General features: G+C 39.3%; 1 protein-coding gene across 1 annotated transcript; it reads right to left on the minus strand.

Annotated features, from left to right (window-relative positions):
- Nucleotides 1–92: 92 nt before the first annotated feature.
- On the minus strand, nt 93–25,191 carry kitlga (kit ligand a). The gene is made up of 10 exons (XM_026365145.1): nt 24,895–25,191; nt 10,389–10,499; nt 9,173–9,229; nt 8,930–9,082; nt 8,469–8,637; nt 6,337–6,381; nt 4,207–4,316; nt 3,899–3,996; nt 3,650–3,716; nt 93–3,557 (listed from the first exon to the last, which is right to left on the minus strand). Exons 1-9 carry the CDS (start codon nt 24,907–24,909, stop codon nt 3,686–3,688), a joined length of 789 nt encoding a protein of 262 aa, XP_026220930.1. The 5' UTR covers nt 24,910–25,191; the 3' UTR covers nt 93–3,557; nt 3,650–3,685.
- Between the last annotated feature and the right edge of the window lie 1,474 nt (nt 25,192–26,665).

The raw sequence follows: 26,665 nt of genomic DNA on the forward strand, positions 1-26,665 counted from the left end.
TGTGCCCCAAGTTTGATTTCATGCTAATAACAAAAGAAAACAGATGCACAGACTCTTAATTCAAATCTACAACAACAAACAACGCAAAAAAATAACAGTTGAATACGTGGACTTTATTCATATCTCATATATGTTTGTTTACATTTATACAAAAATACAGAATACAGTAGAGTTTTCACCCAGATTACCAACCGGGCAATAATTACATTTGCTTTTTGGCACCCAGACTTATTTCCTGCCCAGAGCCATTGGATTCATTCACTGAAGTGGGATGGATTGGATCACTCGAGCCCGAAAGCACTGTTCAGGATTACACAACAACCCACACAGGAACAGTATTTAAGGGCAGCCATTCTATTGGCCAGTGCATGAAACGGCTTTGTTTCTGGCTTCCATACATCAGACACAGAGACTGTTTGTGGCTCTTGCATAGACAGGAAAATGGGAGACCATGTTGTTTATTTTTTATTTTTGTTCACAGCTTAGACCTGTTGCAGCTCATGATATTTGTAGACTATGTAAAAAAAGAAACTTTTGACATAGTATACCTTTGTGTTTGTGGCTAGACTAGCCTGTGTCTGTCAGAATACTGTAGAGAAGCGAAACCTAAAGATGATTCAAGAGAAAGTCTCAGGTCTAAACTGCTGTAGTTTGTTCCAATAATGTTCAAAAATGCACATTTGAGTGGAGATAACTGGCTAAAAGCTTTAAAATAACAGTACTTTACAACACCACTAATTTCAGATTTTCCCACTTAAAGTACTGCCGCTGTGGACTACATGAACACCAAAGTGGAATATTTGCTCTAACACGTGGAGTGCTCCTCAAAGATGCATTTTTGAATGAATAAAATTATCTTGCAGTTCAACACAACAAACAATACTTAACCACACCAAAGGTACTGTTGCTCTGAACTATAAGAACACCAATGTGGTATACTTTTTTCAAACATGGATTCAATTTTGTACAATGTACTCGTGTCTCCTATGAGAGAAATTCCCAACGTAAAGTCCCAAATACACATGAAACAACCAGAATTACCAGTTGAATTTTTTCCTAATGGTTACAAAGGCTAAAATGTAACGTGTGGACAGAAATGTCACAACCGCTGCAGTTTCGATCAGTAAGAGCTTTCACATACTGAAGTACTGAGTTTCCGGAAAACTGTCCTCCAAATCAGAACTGGACACAGGTTAACTAAATAATCTGTCAAGGTTTATTAAAAAAAAAAAAGGTTAGAGATCATAACTGTTGAGAGTATTCTACTCTGCCCTGTCATATCCTCACTACTTTCTGCTACCACACTGAAACATGGACAGGCTTCTGACATGTACACACAGTCAATCACACTAATCAAAAAAAGGCACCAAACCAAGGAAAGAAAAATGGTACAATGTGAAACCACAAGCATGATAGAAATACTCCGACTAGATACAGAAACATATGCTTGTGTCCTGTCACTTCTGTCACTGTCGAGTAATAGGGCGGCTGGATGGAAAAGGTCCCATCCAGCGTGCCCCTGTTCACACTCCACCTCTTTACTGATTGTCCTTAATCATCCTCATGGCCATTTTAACGCCTTTGAGGCATCACTGGTCAACTTTAGTCTGTGCTTGGGCGCGGCTTCGTGGGAAGTCGGCCCCCTCCATAGCAGTTTTATAACCAGCTGCCGGTCTCCTCACAGCTCTGATAAGATCTGTTATCACTGAGAACCCGCAGCTCTGAACTCAGATATGACTTTGTGTGAAAGAGAGCAGACAGGGAGGGCACCAAACACTAATGGAATAGTCCAGAGGGCTTCCGCAGTAGATAACCTCACTGTCAGCTGCTTGGATTGCCTGCCCTTCACATGGATCTTTGTATACCAGGGAGAAACTCTGAAACTCACTGTTTCTTTAAAAAAATATTTTTTGTGAAAGTTACACCAGTAACACAGTGCTACAGAGTTCAATATGCGAAGGAGGTGACAGTGCACTTCCTTTGACAGAGTATTATGGCGCAACTTTAAGGCAAAATAGACATTTAGGACTGCGTGGCATTCCCATGTGGCGAGCTTTGTGGACTGAAAATAACTAAGATGCTTGTCTGTAAATTTTATTAACAGCGGTTTTATCCTTGAGCATTTCGTTAGCATTTGAATCCTGATAAAAGTAGCTTTGTGAGATTGTCTATAATTGGTTTAATGATGCAAGCACAACGCTGATCCTGGGCAAAGGCAGCGTCACTAGGAACAGATTCAACCCTGTGATTGAATGGTCTAAGCTCACGGGTTTGATTTGCGAGTACATATGGTCAGTGAATGAACAGCCATGAACTCATATTTTTATTTCAAACTTGGATTTACAAACGATATATAGCGTAAGTATAGTAAATCCTATCTCTTTTTTACAAACCTTTTATATTACTTTTACAAATTTAGCGACTGACTTTTTCTTTCACGGTAGTTTGACTGTCAAACGTCTTTCCTGTAACAGTTTCGGCTTTGGAAGTATAAATGCCAGGTAGGTAGAAAATAAAGGCATTGTTTAGCTAACATTTAGTGTGGGAGGCCCATTTTGTTTTTGCTGTACGTGAGTCTGACATTGACTGTTGGTCAAATGTCAGAAATCGTCCCTCATACTTAACAGTATGTCATTGCAGATTTCAATGGTCTAAATTTAAGTTGGTAAGAGCAGCATATTTTGTATTTATGTGTTTTTTTTCTTCCATATCATCCACTCACACGACCTAAATCACCCGAGTCATATATAGCAACAACAACAATATAATACAAGGAAATGTCACTTGTTCAGGAACGCGTTTTTGGGTTTAAGATGTGTTTGTATACAGATTGTTCTTTAAATATGACCCATTAGGAAAGGTGCTCTTAAATGATCACTTAAAACATTTCAGTTGTATCAACAGCAGCAGCTCAGTGCCACCACCAATAAATAAATACATCACACACCCCCGTGGGTACATAGCTAAAGCAGACAAAGTTTTACTACACTTTGGAACTAAAATGCTTAACAATATATTCTTTGGGAAACCCCGGACTGAGAGGAAACTGCAAAGCTGTTGAGGTTGTGGTTAACATAAGGGTCAACGGAGGTAGTAAATTCATGCCTCAGTTCATACAGTGTCAGTCACTCTCTGCTTTGCTGTTTGAAGACGATGAACTGATGGGTTCAAAAACACAGGCAGACTGTAGCAACGATGCTGACGAGGAACAAAGTTTCCCCCAAAGAGTTCATGATACAGCAGGTGCTGATGCACAACTCGCAGGAGCCAGAGAATCCAGTGGAAGTCTGGTACGGGCAGGTAGGTGTAGTGGTGGTGGTGGTGGTGGTGAGGGGTTCTCTCTGCTAAAATGTCAGTCTTATTCAGAAGCATGGGGTTAATGCAGTCTTACAAGAAAGGCAAGCGTATCCATATAGTAGCAGATGTGGTTTAACCAGCCATTGTGAGTCTGGAGAGCAGTCAAAAACAGGCCTTTCACGTCTGAGATCGAACTATGGAATTCAGCTTCATATTTGTTTTTCATCACCTCTGGACACCAACAGGAGAACAGTAGAGCCCTGTGTGGTGAGAGGAGTTTAGAGGTCAGTGTTAAATGAGGACTCAAACAATGATTTCTTTATTAAACTTAATGTAAGATGAAAAAACTCACCAATTACTCTGAAGAACATCGAGTGGAGGGGGGACATTACACTGTTTCAATGACATTCAACTTGATTCTGTAATTGAGAAGGAATAATAATAATATGACGAATGTTTAGGATCTGCTTAGTGTGCTCTGAGACATCTGACTCTGACTAAAGTTCAATCAATTTGACCTTGTAAACAGTCTGAGTCTCTCACTGTCTGCAGATTAAAGTGTGAACAGGCATCACACATTAAGGAGATAAAAGCAGCTCACTTTTCTGATATTTCAGCATCTAGTGGAGGAGCAGTAGCTTCTGTTCCACCTTCTTCAGGATTCTGTTGGAAATCCTCCTGGTTCCCCCGTGATCGGACCTGTTTTTGAGGAAGGAAATCATTTTTAATGCTAATTTTACCCTTTCAGCTGATCTCACCCGACATGAAAGGTAGACGCCGGCGGTCATAAATTCCACTGAACAAAGTGCTATCTCCCAACAGTAAAACAGGCCACAAAGAAACAATCATATCTCCAGAGTGCCTCAGGAAGTTAACAAGTTAGGCACCATGGGTCAAAGGTCACCTCACCTTCCAGACAAGCAGGAATACGAAGGCTAGGAGTGGAATGAAGAGTAAGGAAAGAAGGCTCCTCTCCATCATGTCAGACAGGATTCTAGGTTCTAGATCTAGATCTTGGTCTAAAAAGAAAAAGAAGAACTGTTAGTAACAAATTATAACTTTCAAAAAGAGACTTTGACATAAAAAGTTAAGTCAGTTACTCCTAGTTAAACATGGATGTGACCCAGACATGTTAGATGTTAGACTTGTATTGTAATATAGACTCTAATGTCTATATTACAATAATGACTTTTTTTTCTGAACATGATAAAGCTGTTTTCAGATGATAATGACTATTAAAGACCATCTGCAACCCATAGTTTTTTCTCTGTTTATTGAAAACATTGTGCTTTGTTTTTATTACACAGTCAACTGATGACATTCAGATGTTGGCGAACAAACAAGATGTCAAGCCACCCATGTGTGCTTCAAGTGCTGATTATAAACTTCAAAGTAAATCACTGACTTGCAATATGAGGCATTACAGATTTGCCTCCAAAATCCCTCCATGTATAGCTAAAGAAAAAAATACTCTAATATGTTTAGTAATTTGTGTCTGTTCCATATATGCTTGTGTAAGTACAGTATATGTATTTGAACATTTATGTTTGTGCATTTGGCTTATTTGTATTTGTTCATTTTCATCTTGTGACGTTTTTATGTCTATTCATTAAAATGCACATTGAGTTTCTCTGTAATGAAATGTGCTCTATAAATAAAAAATTGTATTCCCGTTACCTCACAAGTCCTAAAACTTGATAAAGGTAAACAAAAAACAAACAAAAAAAAAAACACTGCCCTATAGTTTTATAGTAGTAAAATACACAAATGTGCAGCAAAAGCAAGAGAATATTTAGGACTATCTATTGATTGAGAGGGGAAAATAGAGTCAAGTGTTGAAATTAATCAATGGATGACAGTAGTAGAGCAGAGTAGAACTTTTTGGCTTGAATGACAAGCAGTAGGTTTGGTGATAAGCAACACTGCATTCCAGCATAAGAACTATTACCCATTTCTGAAACATGGTGGTGGCAGTGTCATGATACGGGCCTGCTTTGCTGCCTCTGGACCAGGATAACAAAGTCTACAGGAAAATGTGAAGGTATCCATCCGTGAACTGAAGCTCAACTAAAGCTAAAATATGCAGCAAGACCTAAAAGCTCCTGTCGTTCTACCAAAGAGTGGTTAAAGCAGAAAATCCTAGAAATTTAAACCTAGAGTTTAAGGGGTTAAGCCTGTAGAAATGCACTAAGTAACAGTTCTAAGTTAAAGCTGTTCTTTAAGGAGGAATAGGTGAAAATCCCCCAAAGCTGCCGTACAGAGCTAATAAACAGTTTGAAGCCATTTTTAACTGACATTGTTATTTGACAGTTAAAGTTCACATAGTGTTGCTACAAGCCAATATTTAGGATTAAATAATTTTCCACAATAAATTAATACATATCATTTATTTAATCTGATTCCCTTGATCTAGTTTTAGGACTTGGATCATGCTTGAGGTCACATTTATGTACAATCAGAGAACATTGTAAAGGGTTCACAAACTTTGAAGCATCACTGTAACTTAACCACAGAAAACCCTTCAGCAGGCGAATGTGAAAACAGCCTGATGTCAAACACATTTATCATCCTACACAGTGAAGCTCAGACATCCAAGAGAATAACCACAAACCACATTTTTGTGGGTAGGGGTACCATGTTCCTGTAATCTATCTATGGCAACATAGACATGACACCAGATACCCACAAAAAACCAACATGAATCATATTATTTTGGCTCCTTTTCACGCTCATGCTCAGTGTAATAAGCCACATTCTCTCAGCTATACTGAAATTGCAGCACTTTGCAATAGTCTCACAAAGGTAGGTACAGTAAAAAGGTTTTACAACAGGCAAACATCCGAATTAAGATATGATAAGAAATTTGAATTTCACAATAGCGTGACAGCAGCTTGGGGAATTGAGCCGACATGCTCTAGAATTTAGACAAATAGTGCAGTAGACAAAAGCTGCCGCTTTGACACACCAGATGGACTGATTTTGAAACTCAATCACACATGACACTCGTTTTCTCAGAAACACTGAGAATTACAAACTTACGTGCACTGCAGCCTGTCTGACAGGTGGGGGTGGGAGTGGTTGGTCCTGGGGGCGAAAAACAAAACAAAAAAAACACTGATGAGATGGACTGGTGAGTTCAGAATTATGAGAGGAGACAAGCAAAAATGAGATAACAGATGAAAAAGAGGGAAAAGGGTGGAGTGTGATGAAAAAATGTCATTGTCAGGTGCTAAAACGTTACTTCAACGCCGCCTTTTTTACCTCCCCTCACACACACACAAAAGATGTGATCCGACCACTCTGGCAGAGAAAAGCCAAACGCTTGGGAAGACTGCTCTGTAATCAACACGTACACAATCAGGTTTCGGCCCTTTTCTTCCTTTTCACATGCGCTACCAGGGGACATCTTCCCTCAGTCCTGTGACTCAGCCGTGTCTCAATGGGCTGTCTAAGCACTGAGACCGTTTTCAGTTTTTATCTCACAGAGTTCTTGTGAAGAAATAATAGTTGCTGGATTAAAAGCTTCTCAAAACGGCCACAAGAGATCTGTCCTAAATAGAAGCTGTTCACAAAAGGGTGGCAGCGGTTTTACAACCAGAAGTGAGCTTGTGTCTGGAATGTTGCTGGTTTGAATCTGTAGACGAGCTCAGAAAATGTGGGGACAATAAAACACTTAAACCAAACAATAAAAATGCATACTTTCTAACTTATCACTGGCGGTCTGGAGCCATACAGATAATTGGGAATAATTAGCTGAGGTTTGGACATATCCACATGTAAGACTTTACATCTGCCACGCAAATATGGCAGTAGTGGAGAGAAATTTGATTGTAGTGCTAAAAGCAATGACAAACAACTTTCGGACAACTTCACAGTGATGTGTCTACCCAGAAACAATGTTCTGGTTACTATGGATAATCCATGCATGACATAAACATTTTTATAGGTACCACTTTACTCTACAGAAAAAAACTGACAGTGACAATGAGGTTCCTACATGTACCTTAATAAAACCTGCATTTTAGAGAGGCTTTGGAGGACTCATAGTCCCACAGTAAATCTTGAACTGATTATCACCAAACCCACTATTGAATATTAGGCTGTTAATGTACTGAGCAGTGAGTTTATTATTTACAGGAAAAACTCTAGTTGAGGCATCACACCCGAGATGAACCTAAGTGCACAGCAGGCAGTTCATTGCAGGGATAGAAATATTTTAAGTCACTGTGCTGTGGTTTTCGCATGAGAAAACCGCAGTACAAGATCAAACAGATCAAACATTTTATGTCAAAGCTTTTCTCTATAACAGGCAAAAGTCACAGCTGTGTCTTATTTTTGTTTCACTGTATGTACATTTTTAGCTTTCAGAGCCCATAGGCTCGTCTCAGTCAATGCTATCACAACAGAGAAGAATCATATCACATGGTACCACAACATTAATGCCACCACATGGTGTTAATGTTGTGCTAGACAGGGGTTCAACATGGGAAAAATTTAACGCAGTGCATTGCAGCTTGCTGCGTGTGAGGCTGCATAGCTGCACATCAGTCAGAGTCAGAGTGGCCAATATTAAAAGCACCTGGTGGCTGATAAGTAAACGTAGAAGTTTCTAAGAGGGGTAAGTGCCCCTCTTAGAAACGTCTACCCAGTCGATTTGACAGGACTTTCAACCAGTGCTGAGCACACAGAGATAGGATCAGCTTTACTAGTAAAGCTGGAAATTTTGTTTGAACTGCAACAAAATAAAAACTAAAACTTGCCAAGCAGCAGTAAAATGTTTAGGAAATAAAAATAACATGAAGCTGTTTCTGACTAAAACGACTAAATTGCCCTTTACACCTGCAGCTAATAACAGTGCCAGCAACAAAACTGGTATCAACATGGTCTCCAAGGCTGCAGTCACCAAAAGCTGAGCAACAAAACCTGTTGCTAAAACCATAAAAATACTCGCTGCAAACAATGGCTGTGTTCACAAACAATTAAACCCAAAAATGAGAAATAAAAACGATCTGTGGTGAATTTTGTGCATTTTTGTTTCATATGGAATCAAACAGCTTTCAACTTTCTTTTCTCAATAAAGTGAAACAATATGATTGATTCTGCTTATTAAATGCCACCAAACAAGAACAAAAAGTAGGTCATGTTGTAATACCATATGAAATAATACATACCGTCTGTTATTACTATGTATGGTGTTGTGGGGCAGGTAGGAGGTTCACAGTCATCTGAATAGTTTCTATTCTGTGCAGCTATAAGGAAGTCTTTGACAAAGTCAAAATATCTTGCTGTCTGCCACCTCTCTTGCCTATAGTGGCACTCATAATCCATCATTATTTCGTCCTGCAAAGACATAAAAAAACCAAAGGAAAGTTTGGAATTATTTAAAGCTGAACTACATGAATGAAAAGAATGGCCTCTAATAAACATGTTACACATGTGTAATGAAGTAAGAGTTGATTAACATCTGTCATCCAAACTAGTTTCAAATCTTAATCCGGTCATAGTCATAATCTGTCTATTTTGTTGTTTAAACGTAATTGAAGTTACCTCTTGCTGCCATAAAGACTTACTATGTATGGATTTCAGATTTAAACATTACAATCAATGCTAAAAACCTGTAAAGTTTCCTTACCAGTGACCCCATGTTGATCCGTAGTTCTTGGAGCATTTGGATGAATATGCTAATATCTTTTTTGTTGGATGAAATGTTTCCAAACTTAGCTGCTAAATCGTCTAAACTCTTCTCCAAGTAGAAGACATTTAAAGTTACCCAGCACATCCCACCCTAGAAGAAAAAGAGGAGAGCATAAAAACCAAAGTCTAATAATATTCACAATCATTCACAATCACTTTATTATTGCCTGTGATATCTTACCTCTTCTTTTGGAATGTAATGTACAGGAATTTTGTAATCTTTAGGAATATTTTGTCTCTGTGAAAATAAAAAACAAAACAAAACATTAAATTACAGACAAAACACATCCTTAAGGCAGCAACCATATGAACTATAACATGGAATTGAAAGTTTGCCTTCTATCCCACTATTTGACCTTTGTCTTTGGTTAAACAGCATGTAGGGCCAGGATTTTGGAAAGAATTTTAATTATAGCATTGCATATCCTGCCAAATTTAGTTTAGCGGTGGCAGGAAGCCAGAAGTTTGGACTAATGTGAAAGAAAATGTTGATGCAGTTATTTGCTTGTCCTGACTAACCATATCTAAACAAATTATGAAAGTTGTTTTATTGTCTTGCTTCTATGCACAAATTTAATGGCACTGCCTCATAAACATGATCAGATTTCCACACGTCCTACTCCAATTCAACTCGATTTTATTTGTAGAGTGCCAACTCACAACAGAATCTCAAGCTCAAGGCACTCGCTTAAGGTTTAAGACCTTACAAAACAGAACTGTATACATGTAACTGTAGCCCACGGGTTCCAGATACACAAATTGAAGAAGCAATTGCACTTGTACATTTATTTACTAAGTAAAATGATCCAATCTTAGTTGTTTATGGCAAAAGTATGTGAACCTCGAGGCCTTCCCTGATAATAAAGACCTTTGTCATCTGGATTATTGGTCTATTTTAAAGGAAAATTAAAGTCTGGTGTTTCCATCAGGTGTGAGATTGACTTATTTAAAGTTCAGAAATCTAGGTCTAATCTTGACAACACAGGTTGGTAGATGTTTGTCATGGTTCCAACAAATGTTACACCAAGAATGAGTAGTGTGGAAGTCAGGGACATCTATGAAATCAGAGGCCTTTCCTGCAGCGGCTAATATCAGTGTTGACAAGGTTGTTCAAGGAAATGCGGATAAGCCAGAAAGCTAATGGAAAAAATGTTCTGTTAACACATGAGACATGTGACAACTGCCTGGAATAAGAAGAGTTGGGTCAGGCAACTTTAAGAACCTTATCCTATCCCATCTATGGTGGTGGCAGTAGAGAAAATTCTCAGGGATTCACAAACTTTCAAACATCACTGTATGTGAGTTACTCACTGTATTGTAAAGTGATAGTCCAGCACGGCAGTGACAGTGGAATCATATAAAATTCATTTCAAATTAAATTACAGTGTTGTTCTTACCAAAACAGCGAGTCTAGAGATGTCATCTGTCACTGGGTTGACGTCTAATATACTTGAATGTACCCCAAGAGTGATGAACAGCAGTAAATGGACACAGACGTGTATCCAAATCTGCAGGTCAAAAGGTAAACACAAGACATTTTCATAATTAGTCAAGCTAGTTTTACACATGATGAATAATAAAAGAAACAACATGTGAAATAGGAGCACAGGAGTAATGAAACCCACTGTAATCAGCATCACATTGAGTTTGATCTAAAATGTATGCAGGTCAATGAAACTCTTCTGGGGTGGGGGCTACTGAAAATGTGGTTTGTGAGATACTTGATTAGGAGCTATTTACATAAAATAATGTCTCAAATGTTTGTTTCTTGCTGACGTAAAACCAACAGAGGTTTTGGATTTCCCAGTCCAGAGACAATATGCCTATTTACAGTAAATACGACTCACAGTAAAAAAAAAAGGTTATTAATAAAATTAACAATGGTTTTATTCCATTCAGAAAGTCACTGTGACAGCCAGCACTATGAAACCAAATCAACTTAATAGAATTTAACCATCATGCACTTTATTATCTACAGCGGGCACTGTTCTTATTCTGGTAAATGCTTTCCTTGAAAAATGCGTATTAGATTTTACTCAGAAATTTCGAACTGTGAGATTTAATTGCTTCTCTGGACTGAAGTCTGTTCAGACTTGAATTCAGTGTGTTTTTAATAAAAAATATTTCAGATCATGTTGTTCAGTTTGGTGGCAGTGCCCCTTTTTGTTTCACTGAATAGAACAATAAACTTCAGTCATGGCTCCTGGACTTCTCTGTAACAAAACAACTTCCAGATAACCTCGCATGAATGACAAAGAATAGACACAGACTCAACAAATATAATCCATCCATCTATTATTCTTGTTAAGAGTCGCAGTGGTGCTAAAGCCAACGCTGGCAATCCAATACTAATTATCAATACCAGTTGTATAGTTAGATTTTCAAAACAATCAAGATACAACTTAAGAGTGAAAGAAGGATTATACTTGAAGTAAACAGAGGCTTTAGTACATGACTGTCTTAAATCAATCAGCCCTTTTCAGACCTTCGATGACCTAATCTTCAGGTTGCATCATGAAGCTGGCTCTCCTCTGAGTTTTACTGCTGTGAGAAAGTAAATCCTCTAAAAGCTGAATAACGGTCATGTTTGAACAGTTGTTGGTTATGAAATGATCAAATCATATGATACCAAATATCAGGTTTCCGTTGAAGCTGAGATCTGCGTTTGCAGTTTGGGGTAATCGGATACATTTTCTCCCATCACCAACTCATATCAGTGTATAGATAACGTGAGTCTGTCAAAAACACCTTTCCTCAGTGACAGAACATGTAGTTAAAAACATGAAAGCTTTGTTTTTGTTGCCATTTTGTAATTTGCCAAGTCTATGTGCGGTCTACAAAACCATTGATATTGATAGAAACAGTGAAATTCAGTTGGCATGTTTATGTTTAATCGAAAGTCTATGTAGTCAAAAGTAACTTTTCCCAGTAGTTGCTGGGTTGGTAAAGATGGAAAAGGAGGTATATGATATCAGCTTTGCAAACAAGAAAGGAAAGGCACTCAGCATGTTTGTTAGACCTCAGGGATATGCACACAATGCCTTGGAGTAAGAAGCGCTGCATGTGAACATAACTTTTGTTTAGAAGGAAACTCCACAGGACCTTTAAGCTTACCTTAACAAATTAAGTTTTTTGTGACGGTTTCATTGCAGGACTCTGACTTTACTCACTTACCCTACCTTAACAGTTGCCATTCATTTGGCTGACCTACCTCTTCTCTGTGCCAATCTAACCATATTATGCAATAAAGCCACAATTGCCCTCTTAATGGAGATTAGGGCCAGTCAAAGCCCAACCCAAAACAATTCAGCAACCTTGAAAGTGAACCTCCTCTTTGGTCAATAAAGCTTTAGAGTGTTTCACAAATGGGACTAAGTCAGAGGGATAAAAAGATCATAGTGAGCCGAGCCATGTCTAATCATCAGGTACCAGTACAACAAGATTTTTTCCTATAGTTTATTTAAGCAAATGCTTGTTCTGTTGCAGAAACTTTTTGTTCTCATTCACAGTCGCACACATTCATACTTTTGCTGTCGACATTATCTCTGGCAGTTTGGCGATTCGGAGCAGTCATTTTCCAATCTTCAAGGCAGACTCTGCCTCCCACGTTCCTTCTGTTTCTATATATTTGTCAAACAGAGCCACAACAGGAAGAGAATGGAACAATGATCCATCAACAGCAGGAAAGGCCGAAGGAAAAGCACCATGTAAATGGTAGATGTAATTAAGTTCTGCCTCGCTTCTGTTGCTCACTAAAACGATTTGTTTTAAACATCTTTATCATCCCCAATAATAAAATTCTTTGTCATCTGATGATAAAGATGATGAAGAATTTTTTAAGAGAGATTAGCAAGATAATAACACTGAATTCAATCAAAGGTACAACTACTAGCGGGGATTTTCCAAGTTGCCAAGTTATTCAGCAACATAAAACTTGATATTTGCTCAGCAAAAAAATTAATAAATAAAAATAAATAAAGGAAGTGATTTACAAAATGCAAGTATCAACAATAAGATCATTGTCATCTTTAAAGTATGTGGGTAAGTTTCACCTCAAACCGTCATTTAAAAATTGCCTGCAAGGTTTCTAAGAACGATTCACAGGGTTAAAAATGTGGTGGCAGATAATGGCGTCATGTCAAACAGACATGCTATGAATGAAAGAAAGAAATTCTAGTTTGTCCAAAGTCCTGTCATCATGAGACACAGATGATACCAACACAGGAAAGACCTGTCACGAAAGTCTGATCTAGGGACAAACTAGACTAACCTACGATTTGTTCCTGTTCATTACACATGAACAAATATGAGATTTCTTTTTGCCAATCAAGTTTTAAGAAGTGTCCAGATGGCTGTACAGGGTTGGACTGTCGGGTGCACATCTGCACTCTTCATGCTGTAAGGAAAGCAGATGTGACTGGTTAGCAGAGCTCACATTTGCCATTAATAGTTATTTGCTGTTATTATTCTTTTAAAAGTAATCCCCGTGGCTTTTTGTGAGTGCGAGAGGGGCCAAGCGAACAGTACACACAGCAGGATGTGGTGTGTGAGTGTTGACGGCAATATTGCCCGCCATTCCTCGGGTCTTTATAGGACAGCTTCACAACCCATAAAACAAGCCAGCTGAGCCACAAGTGGGAAGATCGCATCTCACTGGAGCGAGTTGTGAAGTCTAACACATGAACAAACTTATACAAACTATGGTGGGCACATGTGTCATGGGGAACGGAGCAACACGTTCAGTTTTGATTGTGGTCCAGGTCTGACATTTCTGCCTTCAGACCTTCACATCAATTTCTACTTGTGTGTCACTGATATAAGTCTGGACTCTCCAAAGCTCTTCTAGTTTTCCATTACATGATACTAAGAAAGGCCTTTGTGGGTGCTGAAAAAGGGTTAGGATTAGATTGAATGTTTTTCTACCTTGATGTATTATTCAAACATGACAGAATATTATCTTTCATGACTAAGGGAGTAAAATCTGATTATGTAATTGATTGATTTAATGATTGATTATGTCATTAACTTTTAAAAATGCAGCCTAGTGGCAGGAATCCCAGATCCGAATTGCCATCATCAAGGATAATTATTTCTTTGCTCCAGAGTGAGCTGTGGTGTCATGAGAAACCACTCATACGTTTCTGAGATGTTGACAGATTAATAAAAATATTGCCTCTTCAGTGGATTTAACAATTTGATTGACACTACTGCCTACTCACATTTGACGTTAAACGTGTGAACAGACTGAAAGTGTAGCAATGTCTGAAAATCTGGTGAAGTAACTGTTACAACTGTACAAATGTAAAGAGGTAGCATGAGTCTGATGCTAAATTGGAAACGTCCGAAGGAAAAGCTGACACTGCTTGGATGGGAAGTTTTAAAATTTGTGCAAGATGTCAGGGGGTTTATCTGGCTGCAACTAACATCTCTGAACCTGGTGTACAAACACGAGGAAAAAATAATCCCAAATTAATAATAATAATAAAATAAAGGCCGACAGTGAGGGTAGCTGCAGAGCTACAGGAGACACACTGAGCTCAGATGATGAACTCTAAGCATGTTTTTGTGTTACACACCCAGCATGTAAATTTATCATATGAGAGATACTTCATACATGTATTGATCAGTTGAAATCCAACACAACTACAAGACAAGTTAATCTATCAAGAAGGATCAAGCTATGTTTTTTTTTTTGTTGCTGCACAAAGAAATGAGCAACTAGAAAAATATTATGTGATTCCATACAATTGACCATTGCGATTCCATATAACTCCTCTCTCCTTTCTCTTATATCAATGCAAGTCCACCATTTCATGTCATTAACTTTGTGTCTTCTCTCTCCTGTAGTTGTGTTTCCTCCTCTCTCTGTACTTTTCTGCAGGTATCCTCGACCTGGAGCTGTACATCTCCAGAATCCAGTTGACCTGCCCAATGTTATTGCTGCTTGTTGTTGTCTTTATTGCCTGCTGTTCTTTTCTCTCTTCTCTTTCCACTCACCCCAACCGGTCGAGGCAGATGGCCGCCCACTATGAGCCTGGTTCTGCTGGAGGTTTCTTCCTCTAAAGGGAGTTTTTCTTCTCCACTGTTGCCTAAAGCTTGCTCAAATGGGATTGTTGGGTTTTCTATACCATTTTTTGTATATTTATACTCTGTAAGGTCTGCACACTTGGCTAGTTGCTATTAAATTAACATGTATTGCACTTGGCTGGTAAGCACTTATTTCACTTAATTAAAACATACAAATGGACTGGAAAATACCATAATTGGCTGCCCAATGAGCTTCAGGCTATGACAGTGTTCTTGCTAGTTAATGAACTGTGGAACAGGGATAATAGACTAAAGGTTATGGCTGAAAATGTAATAAAGTTTGTCTCAAAGTATTTGTAGTGTTTACTGCTTTTCCAAAAGGCTGTGGTTACTAAACGTGCCTCCATTCCTCTCACTAGATATGAATCCCTTGTAAAAGTCACTTTGTGCATTACCCCAGCATCTGGGGTATGACTATGATCATGCAAAAGTTATAATGCTTGTGTGACACTGTAATAATCATTTGTCATACTGGTGTTGCTTAAATGGGTGAATGTTGTGTGTTGCTGCAGTAAGTTATTAGCTAAAGTACAACTGCAAAAGCAATATTTATAGAAAAATATTCCCACCAAGCATGAGATAGGAAAATAAAAGAAAGCATTCAAACACCCCCTGGCGTGGTTGCTTGTGTTGATGGTGCTATAATAACATTTTCATTTTGCATAAAGTGGATGTCTCATTATTTTGCTTAGTTTAAACTTGGCCAAAGTTACTGGATCTGTGCAATGCAGCTCAATGACTGATTGCTCAATCTTGGCATTCACATGCTGACAATCAAGGGTTTGGACATTTCTAAAACTGTTCAACTTACATATCATCAGGGTATTTTAAATGAGCACTTAAAGCTTACTGTGATAAAACAACAAAACAAGATGCATAATGCACCAGTAATTCCTATCACATCACATTCTGTCTTATTTCAACAACAAAACAGATGGGAAAACATCCTGATTAAATAAAACTCTTGCTAAAACAAACAGATCTTGTTTCTACAAGTTCTAAAAATGCTCATGGACTCTGTTTGGGCCAAACATCAATAAACAATAGACTTCAGTTGGAAAAGGGAGATGACTTCAACTCACTCATTTCAATGTTTCCTTAACACTCTGTGAGTGACCCTGAGAGACTAAAGTCACAGCAGTACTGAGAGGGAATACCATTATTCCCCAAGCTGAAAATAGTCCATAGTTCTCTGGAACACTGAAAATCAGGCTTCTGTTCAAAATACAGCAAATCAACCACTTTTGCTTCTTCAGCAGCAGAACCAGCTGATAGCAGAGTGAAAGTGCTCCACAGTCAGGTGCAACCCTAAACTAAAGCACTCTTGTCCGTCATTGTCAGGTGGATTACAGCTCTCGAGGCCTGTGAGCCTGCTCTCCATCACCATATTCGTGCCGAGGATGATTACCCTACACATTTTCCACCACTACTTTGAACCCAAGGCATCATTAGCTGAACAGGCTCTCCAGACCGCCGGCCTTGTGGCCCTCTTAACCACATAATCTCATAAAAGCACAACAGAGGACCTTGCATGACATTAGTCCACCATGGCAACATGCAGCCTGTTTTGTCAGAGATGGATATTTTATCCTAATCTTTTGCTGAGATCACCGTTTTGAATTTTACCATGTGATGTTAGTCCCCATGTTTCATAATGAGGATTAAAACAGGGAGATGAGAAAGGCTGTGTAATGAAAATACCAGGCTGCTGTTGTTGTCCAGCTGTTCTAGAGCTTATCCAGGCTACGGCTAACCGGGGGTTTCAAATGAATGTCTCATTCAGAGTTTGGACTGTGGCTGGTTTTTAGGAGAATCCTTCAGATACAAAACAATATGAAAGATAAACTGTTAGTATCTAACTTTCCCTTTTGGTTCCCAGCCACAAGCAATCCCTTTAAGAATTCAAAGGTTTATAATACAGCTTTTTATTTTTGGTCTATGATGCTGTTTATATTATTGAACTACTTTGTACATGGTTCCAACATTTTCTTTCACACAGTTTACAGACTAGAAAAGTCTGTTTGTCTCCCACATCACACTGTCAAAGAATGCTGGGTCATGGGTCACTAGAAAGGAACTTAGTCATAGTCACATCAATAGTTAACATGAAATAAACAAATAACTGCATAACAGATAGATAATCTGCATAGAATGGAAGCCTCATAGAAAACATAAAGATAAGAATATGTTATTAAAAGCTTGTTAGACTTTTGTGTTGAGCTTGTATTGAGTCAAACATTACCAAGAACAAAGCTGGAGTTCACCACAATCCATTTCCTTGATTACATATTAAAATATGACATGTTAATGTTGTTTTCAAGAGGTTTAAATAAGAAATGCCTCGACACAAAAAGTGGAGGCGTACCAGATATTCGAGCGACTTGAACACCCTTACTTCATGCATGAATCAAATTATCATCTACCATTCAGTCTGCTGCTGTCTCCTCATGTGCACTTACAGCTGCTGGCACCAATAAAATAGACTTCAAGGTAATAGAGCGGAGCAAGACCATTACGCTGAGTTGTGCAGAATCAGACTGGTTGTGCAGGCACTTAAGAGGAAGTCTGCGTCTGGCAAGTCCTGGGTGATTCTTGGCACAAATTAAGCTTTACGATTATCTCTGGATCAACACGGTGACTATTGTGTATTAGAAAGAATAACACAGTATAGGTGACCTATTCAGAACCTTTCAGATTGTCATCTACTTTAAATATACCAGTGGAAGCTGTTGAACTGTCAACATCAAGTTTGTGCCAACACCAACAGAAATGCCGAGCAACCGTAAACACTGTTGAGCTGGTTCTAAGGCTTTCGGGAAAGATTCCTCAGCTTTTACTTAACAGCTACCAGCAAACATCTAAACTCTGGCTTTAGAGAATGGATCAAATACCACTGCTTTGATGACGAAGATAAAATAACTGTTGTTCTGTTATTACAGAAACAGTCCATATTAAAATTATATTTCTGAAAACATGTAATTAATGTGCATTCAGTGCCTGATCCACTTAATAAGGTCAGTATTAGCCTGTCCTTTATACTGTGGGTTGGATTTAAAAAAAAAACCCAACATGCAAAACATAATAATAAAATATAAAGTGAAACATTAATGAATGTCTTATTGAAGGTGAATTCAAAATACGGCTTGCTGTGATGTCTGTGTAATAGAGCTAAAGATAATGAGGGGTTTAAATGGTGAAAATACAAACAACATGTACTGTAGATAAGGAAACAGAGAGGAAAACTAAATCAGGTGTGTGAGACTGACATGATCAGACAACAGATGGACCAGTAGCTAAATCAAATTACAGTCTTTAAGACATGGTAGGTGGGAGTCTCAAGGTGTGACTGAAGAATTACAGCTCTCATTATGTTGAATTACTGGACAGAAAACTGCTTTTTGCTGTAAAATTCACAGTTTTTCAGCTGTATATATGATTTACTGTGCTACAGATCAGGATCCACATGTAAAATCCATTAGTTAACCCAGATACATCCCTGCCTCTTTGGAGGATGTGTCAACTTAAACTACTAATTAAGTTGTCCCCCTGCTGTCTCACAGGAAATGTGATCTGAGAACAAATTTAAAAACAGCAGGATGAAGACGAAATGCATTTAACGACTCTGCTCTGTGTTGTTATTCTTGGACAGGAAAGGATCTATTTTCTGATCCCCTCACTGGCTCTTTACATTACCACATCAGTTACTGTGTCAACACAAAACTGCAAGGACGGATCTGGTTAATATGCAGTAACTGCAGGAGGGGAATTTGGCTTGGCCAACAAGGAAGAAGATTAGGTTGTAAAGTTCTCGCTATGAAAATCCCTTAAGGATTTTGTGCAGGGTTTATACCTTCACAAGTTCTCTCCCACAGCTCAGCTAAACTTCTACCTTGTCTTATCGCATGTTTACACTGAACTGCTAAAATAAATCTTTGAATGTTTGGTCCTGTGACTTGTTCCTAAATATGCTCGACTGTGGTTCACAATTGTTGTGGAACAATGTTTCGCTCACAGACCCTCACAACATGTGCTTGACAGAGGTTTTTGTAGACTGAGAAAATGAAAACATAATCATATCTTACAACGTTACAAGACCTTTAACTTCTGCACACTCGATTGTACTAATGGAAAAGATGACTGAATGTTAATACCATCAGAATGTGGAGTATTAAAACAGTCAAGGAAAATTCTTCTTATAACAGAAAAGTAGCTGAAGAAATAATGTCACTGTCAAATGAAACAGACCTCGAAACCAGGAAAACTGCTTTAAGAAATGTGGTTATAACACAAATAAAAAAAAGTTTTCTGAGAACACGTATCATGTAATCATTATCAAACTCATCTAAATGCCCCCAGCAGTGACTGCTCTGAGTCAGACGTACACTGAGGTTGGAAATATTCACTTAGGAGGATGGTGCTTGTAAAAATATGCGTATGGGGCCTTTATGTGATTTTCAGGCAACTTGCCATGCAGGCCTCAGGCATTTACAAGAGCCTGAATATACATGTATAGCAAAATAATAGGATGACGAGTGTGCTAATTACATTCATCACAGAAAACATGCAATCCTCCATCAGCCATATAACATTTTCTGCTCTAGAAGTCATCCGTTTCTGCAGCCAACATATCTTCTCTTACTCTGACAGCGGGCTGCTGCTGCTGCTGCTGCAGAGCAGTGAAACCACACACAAACACCACATTTTGGTTTAAGTAAGCCTCTACAACTTCAAACAGGGTGTGTGAAGGTTAAATCCACAGCTCCCTAAAAATAGCTTCCAAAGATTTTGCGGCTACTTTGTGAAAACTTGCATTTCCAAAATGTCAAACTTTTCAAAGCCCAATAAAAACAGATTTTATTGACTTTGCTTCACTGCCATAGATTTTAGAGTTGATCCAGTGAATTTTTAGAACATTTCACAAGACTAAGAGTACAGAGGAACATTCCCAACCACAGGAGTGGAATTAGCCTTCTAACTACATTTAAAATAACTTGAAATGTGAGATGCATAGGTGAAAGGAGAATACAGCATTGTTATGTAGGAGGCCTGAGGGTCCAGAGCTGGTTCACACTTCACACCTATGTCTCTTGAACAAACCGGAAACCACAAAAGACATATCCATATTACATTTCATGCCACTTTCTGTATTTACAGCAGAAGACAATACTGGAATCCAAGGTTGCTATGTTTCAGTAAGTCAATCAAATTCTTGTTTAGACAAGCCCCAGGTTTAATACAGAGGAGTGGGTAAGAGAAGTGTACTGACATAGATAGATAGATAGGGGAGTAAAGAGTTCATCTTATATACTACTGGTACATGGAGAGATAATGAGCGGTTGCTGTGTTAAGTGCCTCTGACAAATGTTTCACTGTGGCTTCTAGTTCACACTTCCTGCCAACCCACAGCAGAGACCCATCAGTGTGGCTCTGGTCGTGTACTGGAGCCATGTGACACTGATTTCCCCAGTAATTTTCACATTCACACCCACTCACTGTGCCTTCTGTAGACAAACAAGCTCAAATCCAGATCTTGTAGAAATTTGAAATGATCTAAGTGATCGTTTCAGTGTTTTGTGTCAAGTTGACCTGCAGGAATTCCTCAGACAGATCTCAGCATGTAGCACCTACTGTAAAACATTGTTTTTAGATTCCTCTGGTGTCTCCTCTGGCTCCTGTCTGATTTTATGGGTATATTATGAAACCTCTGATACACCTAACCACATCAGAGACATTTCGGATGATGTCTTTAACATGAGTACTTGATCATCTCGTATTTCAAATATTGCAGACATCACCCAAAGCTAAACACCATTGTTTGTTGAAGTACGTGTATGTGCAGCTTGCAAAGCTCTGGCAAAATAATGTCACTCAAAGACACACCCTGATCAGGGCAGGGTTTAGATTAGCCTGGGCACATAGTCCAAAGACTGCAGACAGGCCTCTCTCCAGGTCTGGAACCGCACGCTGTTTGCTGCAAAAATAAAACATCAAATGCTCGCACATGAGACTCGGGCTCTGTGACAGGAGAAAATCCTCTAACCAAAACCATATTTGTTTTGTTGCTTTTATGGATTCTCTGTGTTTAATTGGTTCTGAAAAAACATTTTTTTTCCATGTTTAATACTTTGAAACAAATGATAGTACTGTCTACAAAGTACTGCAAGTAAACAGTAGGTTGTAAGACAGTTAATGAATCCTTCAAAGAACAGAGCCGCCTCGCCAGACACCGTCTACTCAAGTGGTTTTTGAAGCTGCCTGACCACACTGCACCACTGCACACATCTTTGACTTATCATTCATAAAGTTGACCAACAAAAAACATTATTGGCCAATTTATAAATTTAAAATAACTCCTGTGCACTTTTGTTTGCACCTTATAGCACGAGGCAGAAGGAAAGAGTTGAGACACGAATCTAACATCGGCCGTGAGGAGCCTCGTCCTCTGTGTATCAAAAAGGCCACTGAAACATTCAAACTCCAACTCCAACAACCAGAATACATCAAAACAACTCGCATAGTCCTGCCAAATTAATTTTAATTTACCAGTTACACATAACCTTGGATATTAACGACAGTTTGATTGGCACATGGCAGCGAACAGCACAACAGAGGAGCTGGTTTTTCCAACAATGTTCAGACTCATCGGACTTAAATTGCAAACCGAGATTGATTGATGAGGATGTGTTGATGATTTAGATGTTTTAAATGTTGAGCTAAATTAAAGGCAAATGTACATTAAATTATCCAAGACATTTATATGTCATTTAAATACATGTTGCAACAAATAAAAAAACCTTTGAAGTTAAAACTTTTTTTAAATTAAACTCACATTAAAACATTAAGCTGACACACGCAGTCATCAACATCATGTAACACTAAGTGGATAAACTGTGGAAAGATGTGCAGTCAGGTTTAAGCTGTGATCACAACATGAGTCATACAGTCTAACTGATACGCAGCACTGGCAAATGAGCATTCATCACTGATGGGAGCTGCTGATATATCTGCTGACAATCACAAAAAGGCAGTAACCTGCTAGAATCCAAGGGAATTTTCTGCCTCTGCACCTGGCTCCAGTCAAATGTCACAAATCACCTCAGGCAAGTTCGAATTCAACAACAGAAATGATTAATCTGAGAAATACCAAGATCAAATACAATGATGTCTGAGTTAGCGGCTCCACTTCCAGAAGCAACAACACCATCCTTGCCATCTAATGGCTGAGCTTACGTGACACTGCATGGTGGTTTGCATTTTTTTTAACAGTTAGTGGAATCTCTTTATTATCTCTAATGTGCCTGAAGTAATTCATTCAGTTGTGATTAATGAAGAATATAATTCTGACACATCGGCCTCCCTCCTTGCCACGACGCCCACCTCCTGTATGCTTCCTAGAACATCCAACATGATAAATCTACTGATGCAAAGCAGTCCATCATTTCTTTATTCTGCACAATTTAAAACCTCTAGACAATCGACATCAAAAAGGGAGAAACACACATACTGCAGATCTACGGCAGGTTAGAGTTAGAGTCTACATTGTGTGAGCAGCTGGGCTGTGAATTTACAGTCCACGTTAGACTCCAGCTGGACCATGTGCGTGTCTAATTCATTCTTGTACGAAAACACTCCGGCTCTGCGTCACCTGCCGCAGGTGAGCAAGGTAAATAGCTCAGCGAGTTAAGAATCAACATGCTGCGTATCACAAGAGAAATCTGATCCCGAGGAACAAGCAGATGAGGAAAAGGCATCTCAAATGTCACTCGACTTATCTGACTCCTTGTCTCGCTGCTGAATTACCAGTGAATAGTGCTGAATTACTTTCAGATATCACCCTCTCTGTTCAGGAGGGACAGAGGGGTTGAGTCTCTCACAACCTCACACACACACACACACACACCCCAAAGACCTGGCCAACGTGTCTATCAAACACTGTGCAGGCTCCAGAAAACTAGCGCACCCTACTGGAGCCACATATTCCGTGAAAGTGTGGAGGTACAGACAAGCTCTGTCACTTTCTCTCCAGCACAAACACACACTCATCGTCACAGCCTGTGTGCTATAGCTTATCTGTAAATTCTGGATTCAGTTTTTACACTATGGAGAACAATCAACCTTCATTAGCATCAGCCTACACTGTTGAATTCCTGTTTCTTATTACAAACACCACAGTGAGAAGACAGTAAAGCATTCTAGAAATATGAGAGAAAGGCATTCAGAGCAGTGCATCCCATCGTTTTTACAACCCAATTCAGACATCGACTATGAAAGCTGGGACACATCTTCTGCATGTTCCCTACATGTCATGAAAGTGAAAGGAACCACGAGCTGTGGCGAGGACAGTAAATAAAAGATGAAAGGTGTCTGTTACAGCCAGGCGCACAGCACGACTCGCTCCATAATTTCATTAAATAAGCATAAAAGAAAACTCGGCTCGGAACATGACTAACAGCAGGTTAACAGATTAACTGCCCACCCTTCCTCCAGGAAACTTCAAAGACTTCCCAGACGTGCACAAACACGAAGACCCGGTTTAATCAATATTAATTTTCTGTCATACCTTTCATTAATTTAATTTAGCATGAGGCAGAAATTTGTCAAAAACATGATATACTCAGGTTCGGCTAAAGAGCCTCAGGGATGTAATTCAGGTTAAACCTGCCTTTACACACCTTCTTATGCTCACAGCTCACACACACACACACACACACACACTAAATCCAAGTAAACCAGTTTTCATAGAGATCTGCACATGCTGCTTTCACTTAAAACACATTAAAACCATTGTTGCCTTTAGGGTTTCACCTCCTGATGGGGTCGAACCAGCTGCACCACATTCACAGAAATGAGAGCTGCTGTTAAAATAAAGACACACACTGAATTTCTTTGACTTCACTAATGTGTGCATGTAACTTCTATTTCAAATGAACAGAACCTTAATACTTTACAAGTGTCCATATTTTAGGTCAGACGTGTCTCAGACTGACCCAACATATGTCAGATTAGGGTGTCAGGCTCTCTGTGCAGGATCATGAGTGACAGGAGCCACTGGGCATCTTAAGATCGATCCATTATCTAAGATGATAATAATCCGTTTCAGGATGATATCAGTTAAACGTCCACTAACACAAACAGAAGTTTCTTTGTGTTTCTTCCCCCAGATTAACACCAGCTTTATTTCTCAGGTAATGATTTGCAGCCGCCTGGAGAACTGGACGAAGATCAGCAGCACACCCACCAGGACCACAGCTCGGAGACAACCCGACAACCTTCTTCGCACATAAATAAACACAAAAAAAGATGAGAGGGGAGATTATCTCCCTGTTCTGCCTGCTTGATAACCACTGCAACACGTTGTGGGTTAAAACTAAATACGCGACAGTTATGCAAGGCATGGCCAGGTCCCAGAGGCGCACAGTTTGGTGCAAGTAAAAACTTATTGATGAGGGAGACACTGCTATCTCTAGCCTTTCAACGACATAAGGAAGTAGATGTGGGACAATCTGTGTAAACTCTGGACAAGTGGGGCATTTTAGAAACGCTACGTTAAGGAGGATTAGCACATTGCCACCGCAAGAAACGGAGCAATGCCACAGTGAAGGACGCGCTGCCGAACAGCCTTCACACATTACAGCTGCCTCTTAGATCCTGGTAACAAACCCCGTTTTACTCTTCTTGAACTTAAACATGCAGCATTAGATAAAAAACGTGGCAAATCTAAAAGGTTTTGTGGTTAAGTCAGAGTCACCGAGAGCAGCACAAACGTGCCGCGCCGCGCTGCGCAAAGAGTCAACAAGCAAACATACGTCCACTTACTTTTGACTTCTTCATATGGAACGACAGGAGTAAATCCACTGTGTGCGAAAGCCTATTTTATTTTACTTCTACGGGGAGGAAAGGGGCTGTCATCATCCTGTGTGCACATATCCAACGTCTAAGTCAGTAGTATCCAAGCAGAGGAGAAAAAAAGCCCCCGAAACAACGAGATGAATAAAGGTGAAAACTTTCAAGCTTTGCAACCTGTGTGTTAGTAGCGTGTGACATCTAGCCCATCTATCTACAAATACATCCAGATACTGAGGGCACGTAGCAGAGAAGCGGGACAGCAGAGGAGGGAGGGAGCTAAGAATTTATAATGATGCGTAAAAAGCAGTCAAAGAGCCGCCCTCTGACGAGCCGCAGTACGAAGAGCTGGACTCCAAAAGTGCTTCAGCGCGTCAGTAGTGAACGAGGCATGAATCCATTAATATCCATAGTTCAAGTGTGAGGAATAAATTAGCTCTGCCATTCATGTTCAACGTTATTTCCCACAGAAGCCTTTTGTCTCGGCTCCAAGAATATATCTAACGTCGTTTCTACAAAATCTATAAAGCATGTACGGTCACTATGTGGATTCATAAAACGATTTAACATGAAAACCCTTTGAACTGTGGAGTTGTTCCCTCCCATTGTGTATGTGTGTAATTTAGTGAATGAGTGACTCAGTAACTGAATGAGTCAAAGTGCGCGTCGCACCATCTGTGGATCGAAAGGTGCCTTCACCAAAATCTGGAAAACTGTGAGAAAGGAAAGCATCTGAAGTTCTGTGCCATGCGTGGATTGATGCAGTCTGACTCTTCCCTTCATAAGAGCAGCATGATACAGGCATGTCAGCAATGTTTGGTGCTGCTGTTCAACCTGAAAGCATTCCTGTCTCACCTGTCTCTCTTTGATTATGGTCTACTAAGTCAATCCCAGCCAAGGCATTTGTCTCAAAGGGAAATGTTCCTCAGCTGCTCCCTGTGCTGCAGATACTTTCAAGGGAGAAAAGGAAGCTTGTCGATTATTTGCCAGGAGCTTTTTGTGGCTTCTGTATCCCGAGTTTTGTTTAAACAGTTTGTTTAAACTGTGTCTGTTTTAAATTGAGTGAACGAGGACACTGTCAGCATCCCATGACTTTAATGAGATTTACAAGTTGACATTTATTGATGAAGCGTGCATTAAAATATTACAATCTAAGCTGTTGGAGAACTTGGACGTAGTTGAAGTACTGGAAACATCAGGCACTAATGGGCATATTGTGCCAATAAAATGTGTAGGGAATGTTTTAAAAGGATTGGCGACAGGTCCACAGCAATGCAGTCTGGGAAGTCTCATTAATTGAAAAGAATGTAATGTGGTGCAGATATTTTTGCTTTAGCCTTCCCTCCGTTTTTCATACTCGTTATACTGATGTTTGCTTTTATCGACCATTTGCTGTAAATTAATTTTTGTGCAGCTTGCTTACAAGAAAATAATAATGTTTTATGGCACGTTTTTGCTCCAATACTGAAAGTGGTCGACAGTTTTCTAAAGAAGTGAAAGTGGTAGAGAGGACGTCAGGGTGGATGCTCTCCACCATAACTAGGTCTTTGTTGCCTAAAACCCCAAATTACACTTTTCTGACAAGCAATCGTTTGTGTTGTCTCTTGTTGTCTCTTGCCATCAAAAGAGGTAGTATGTGGATAGTTAGGTCAAAAAAAAAGCATGTGACTCCCAACAAAAGTCCCTAAACAGACTTTAACCAAGGACGCTGCATTCATGCGTAAAGCACCAGCACATAGAGGAC

The sequence above is a fragment of the Anabas testudineus genome, chromosome 6 (assembly GCF_900324465.2).
Source record: "Anabas testudineus chromosome 6, fAnaTes1.2, whole genome shotgun sequence".
Lineage (NCBI taxonomy): Eukaryota > Metazoa > Chordata > Actinopteri > Anabantiformes > Anabantidae > Anabas > Anabas testudineus.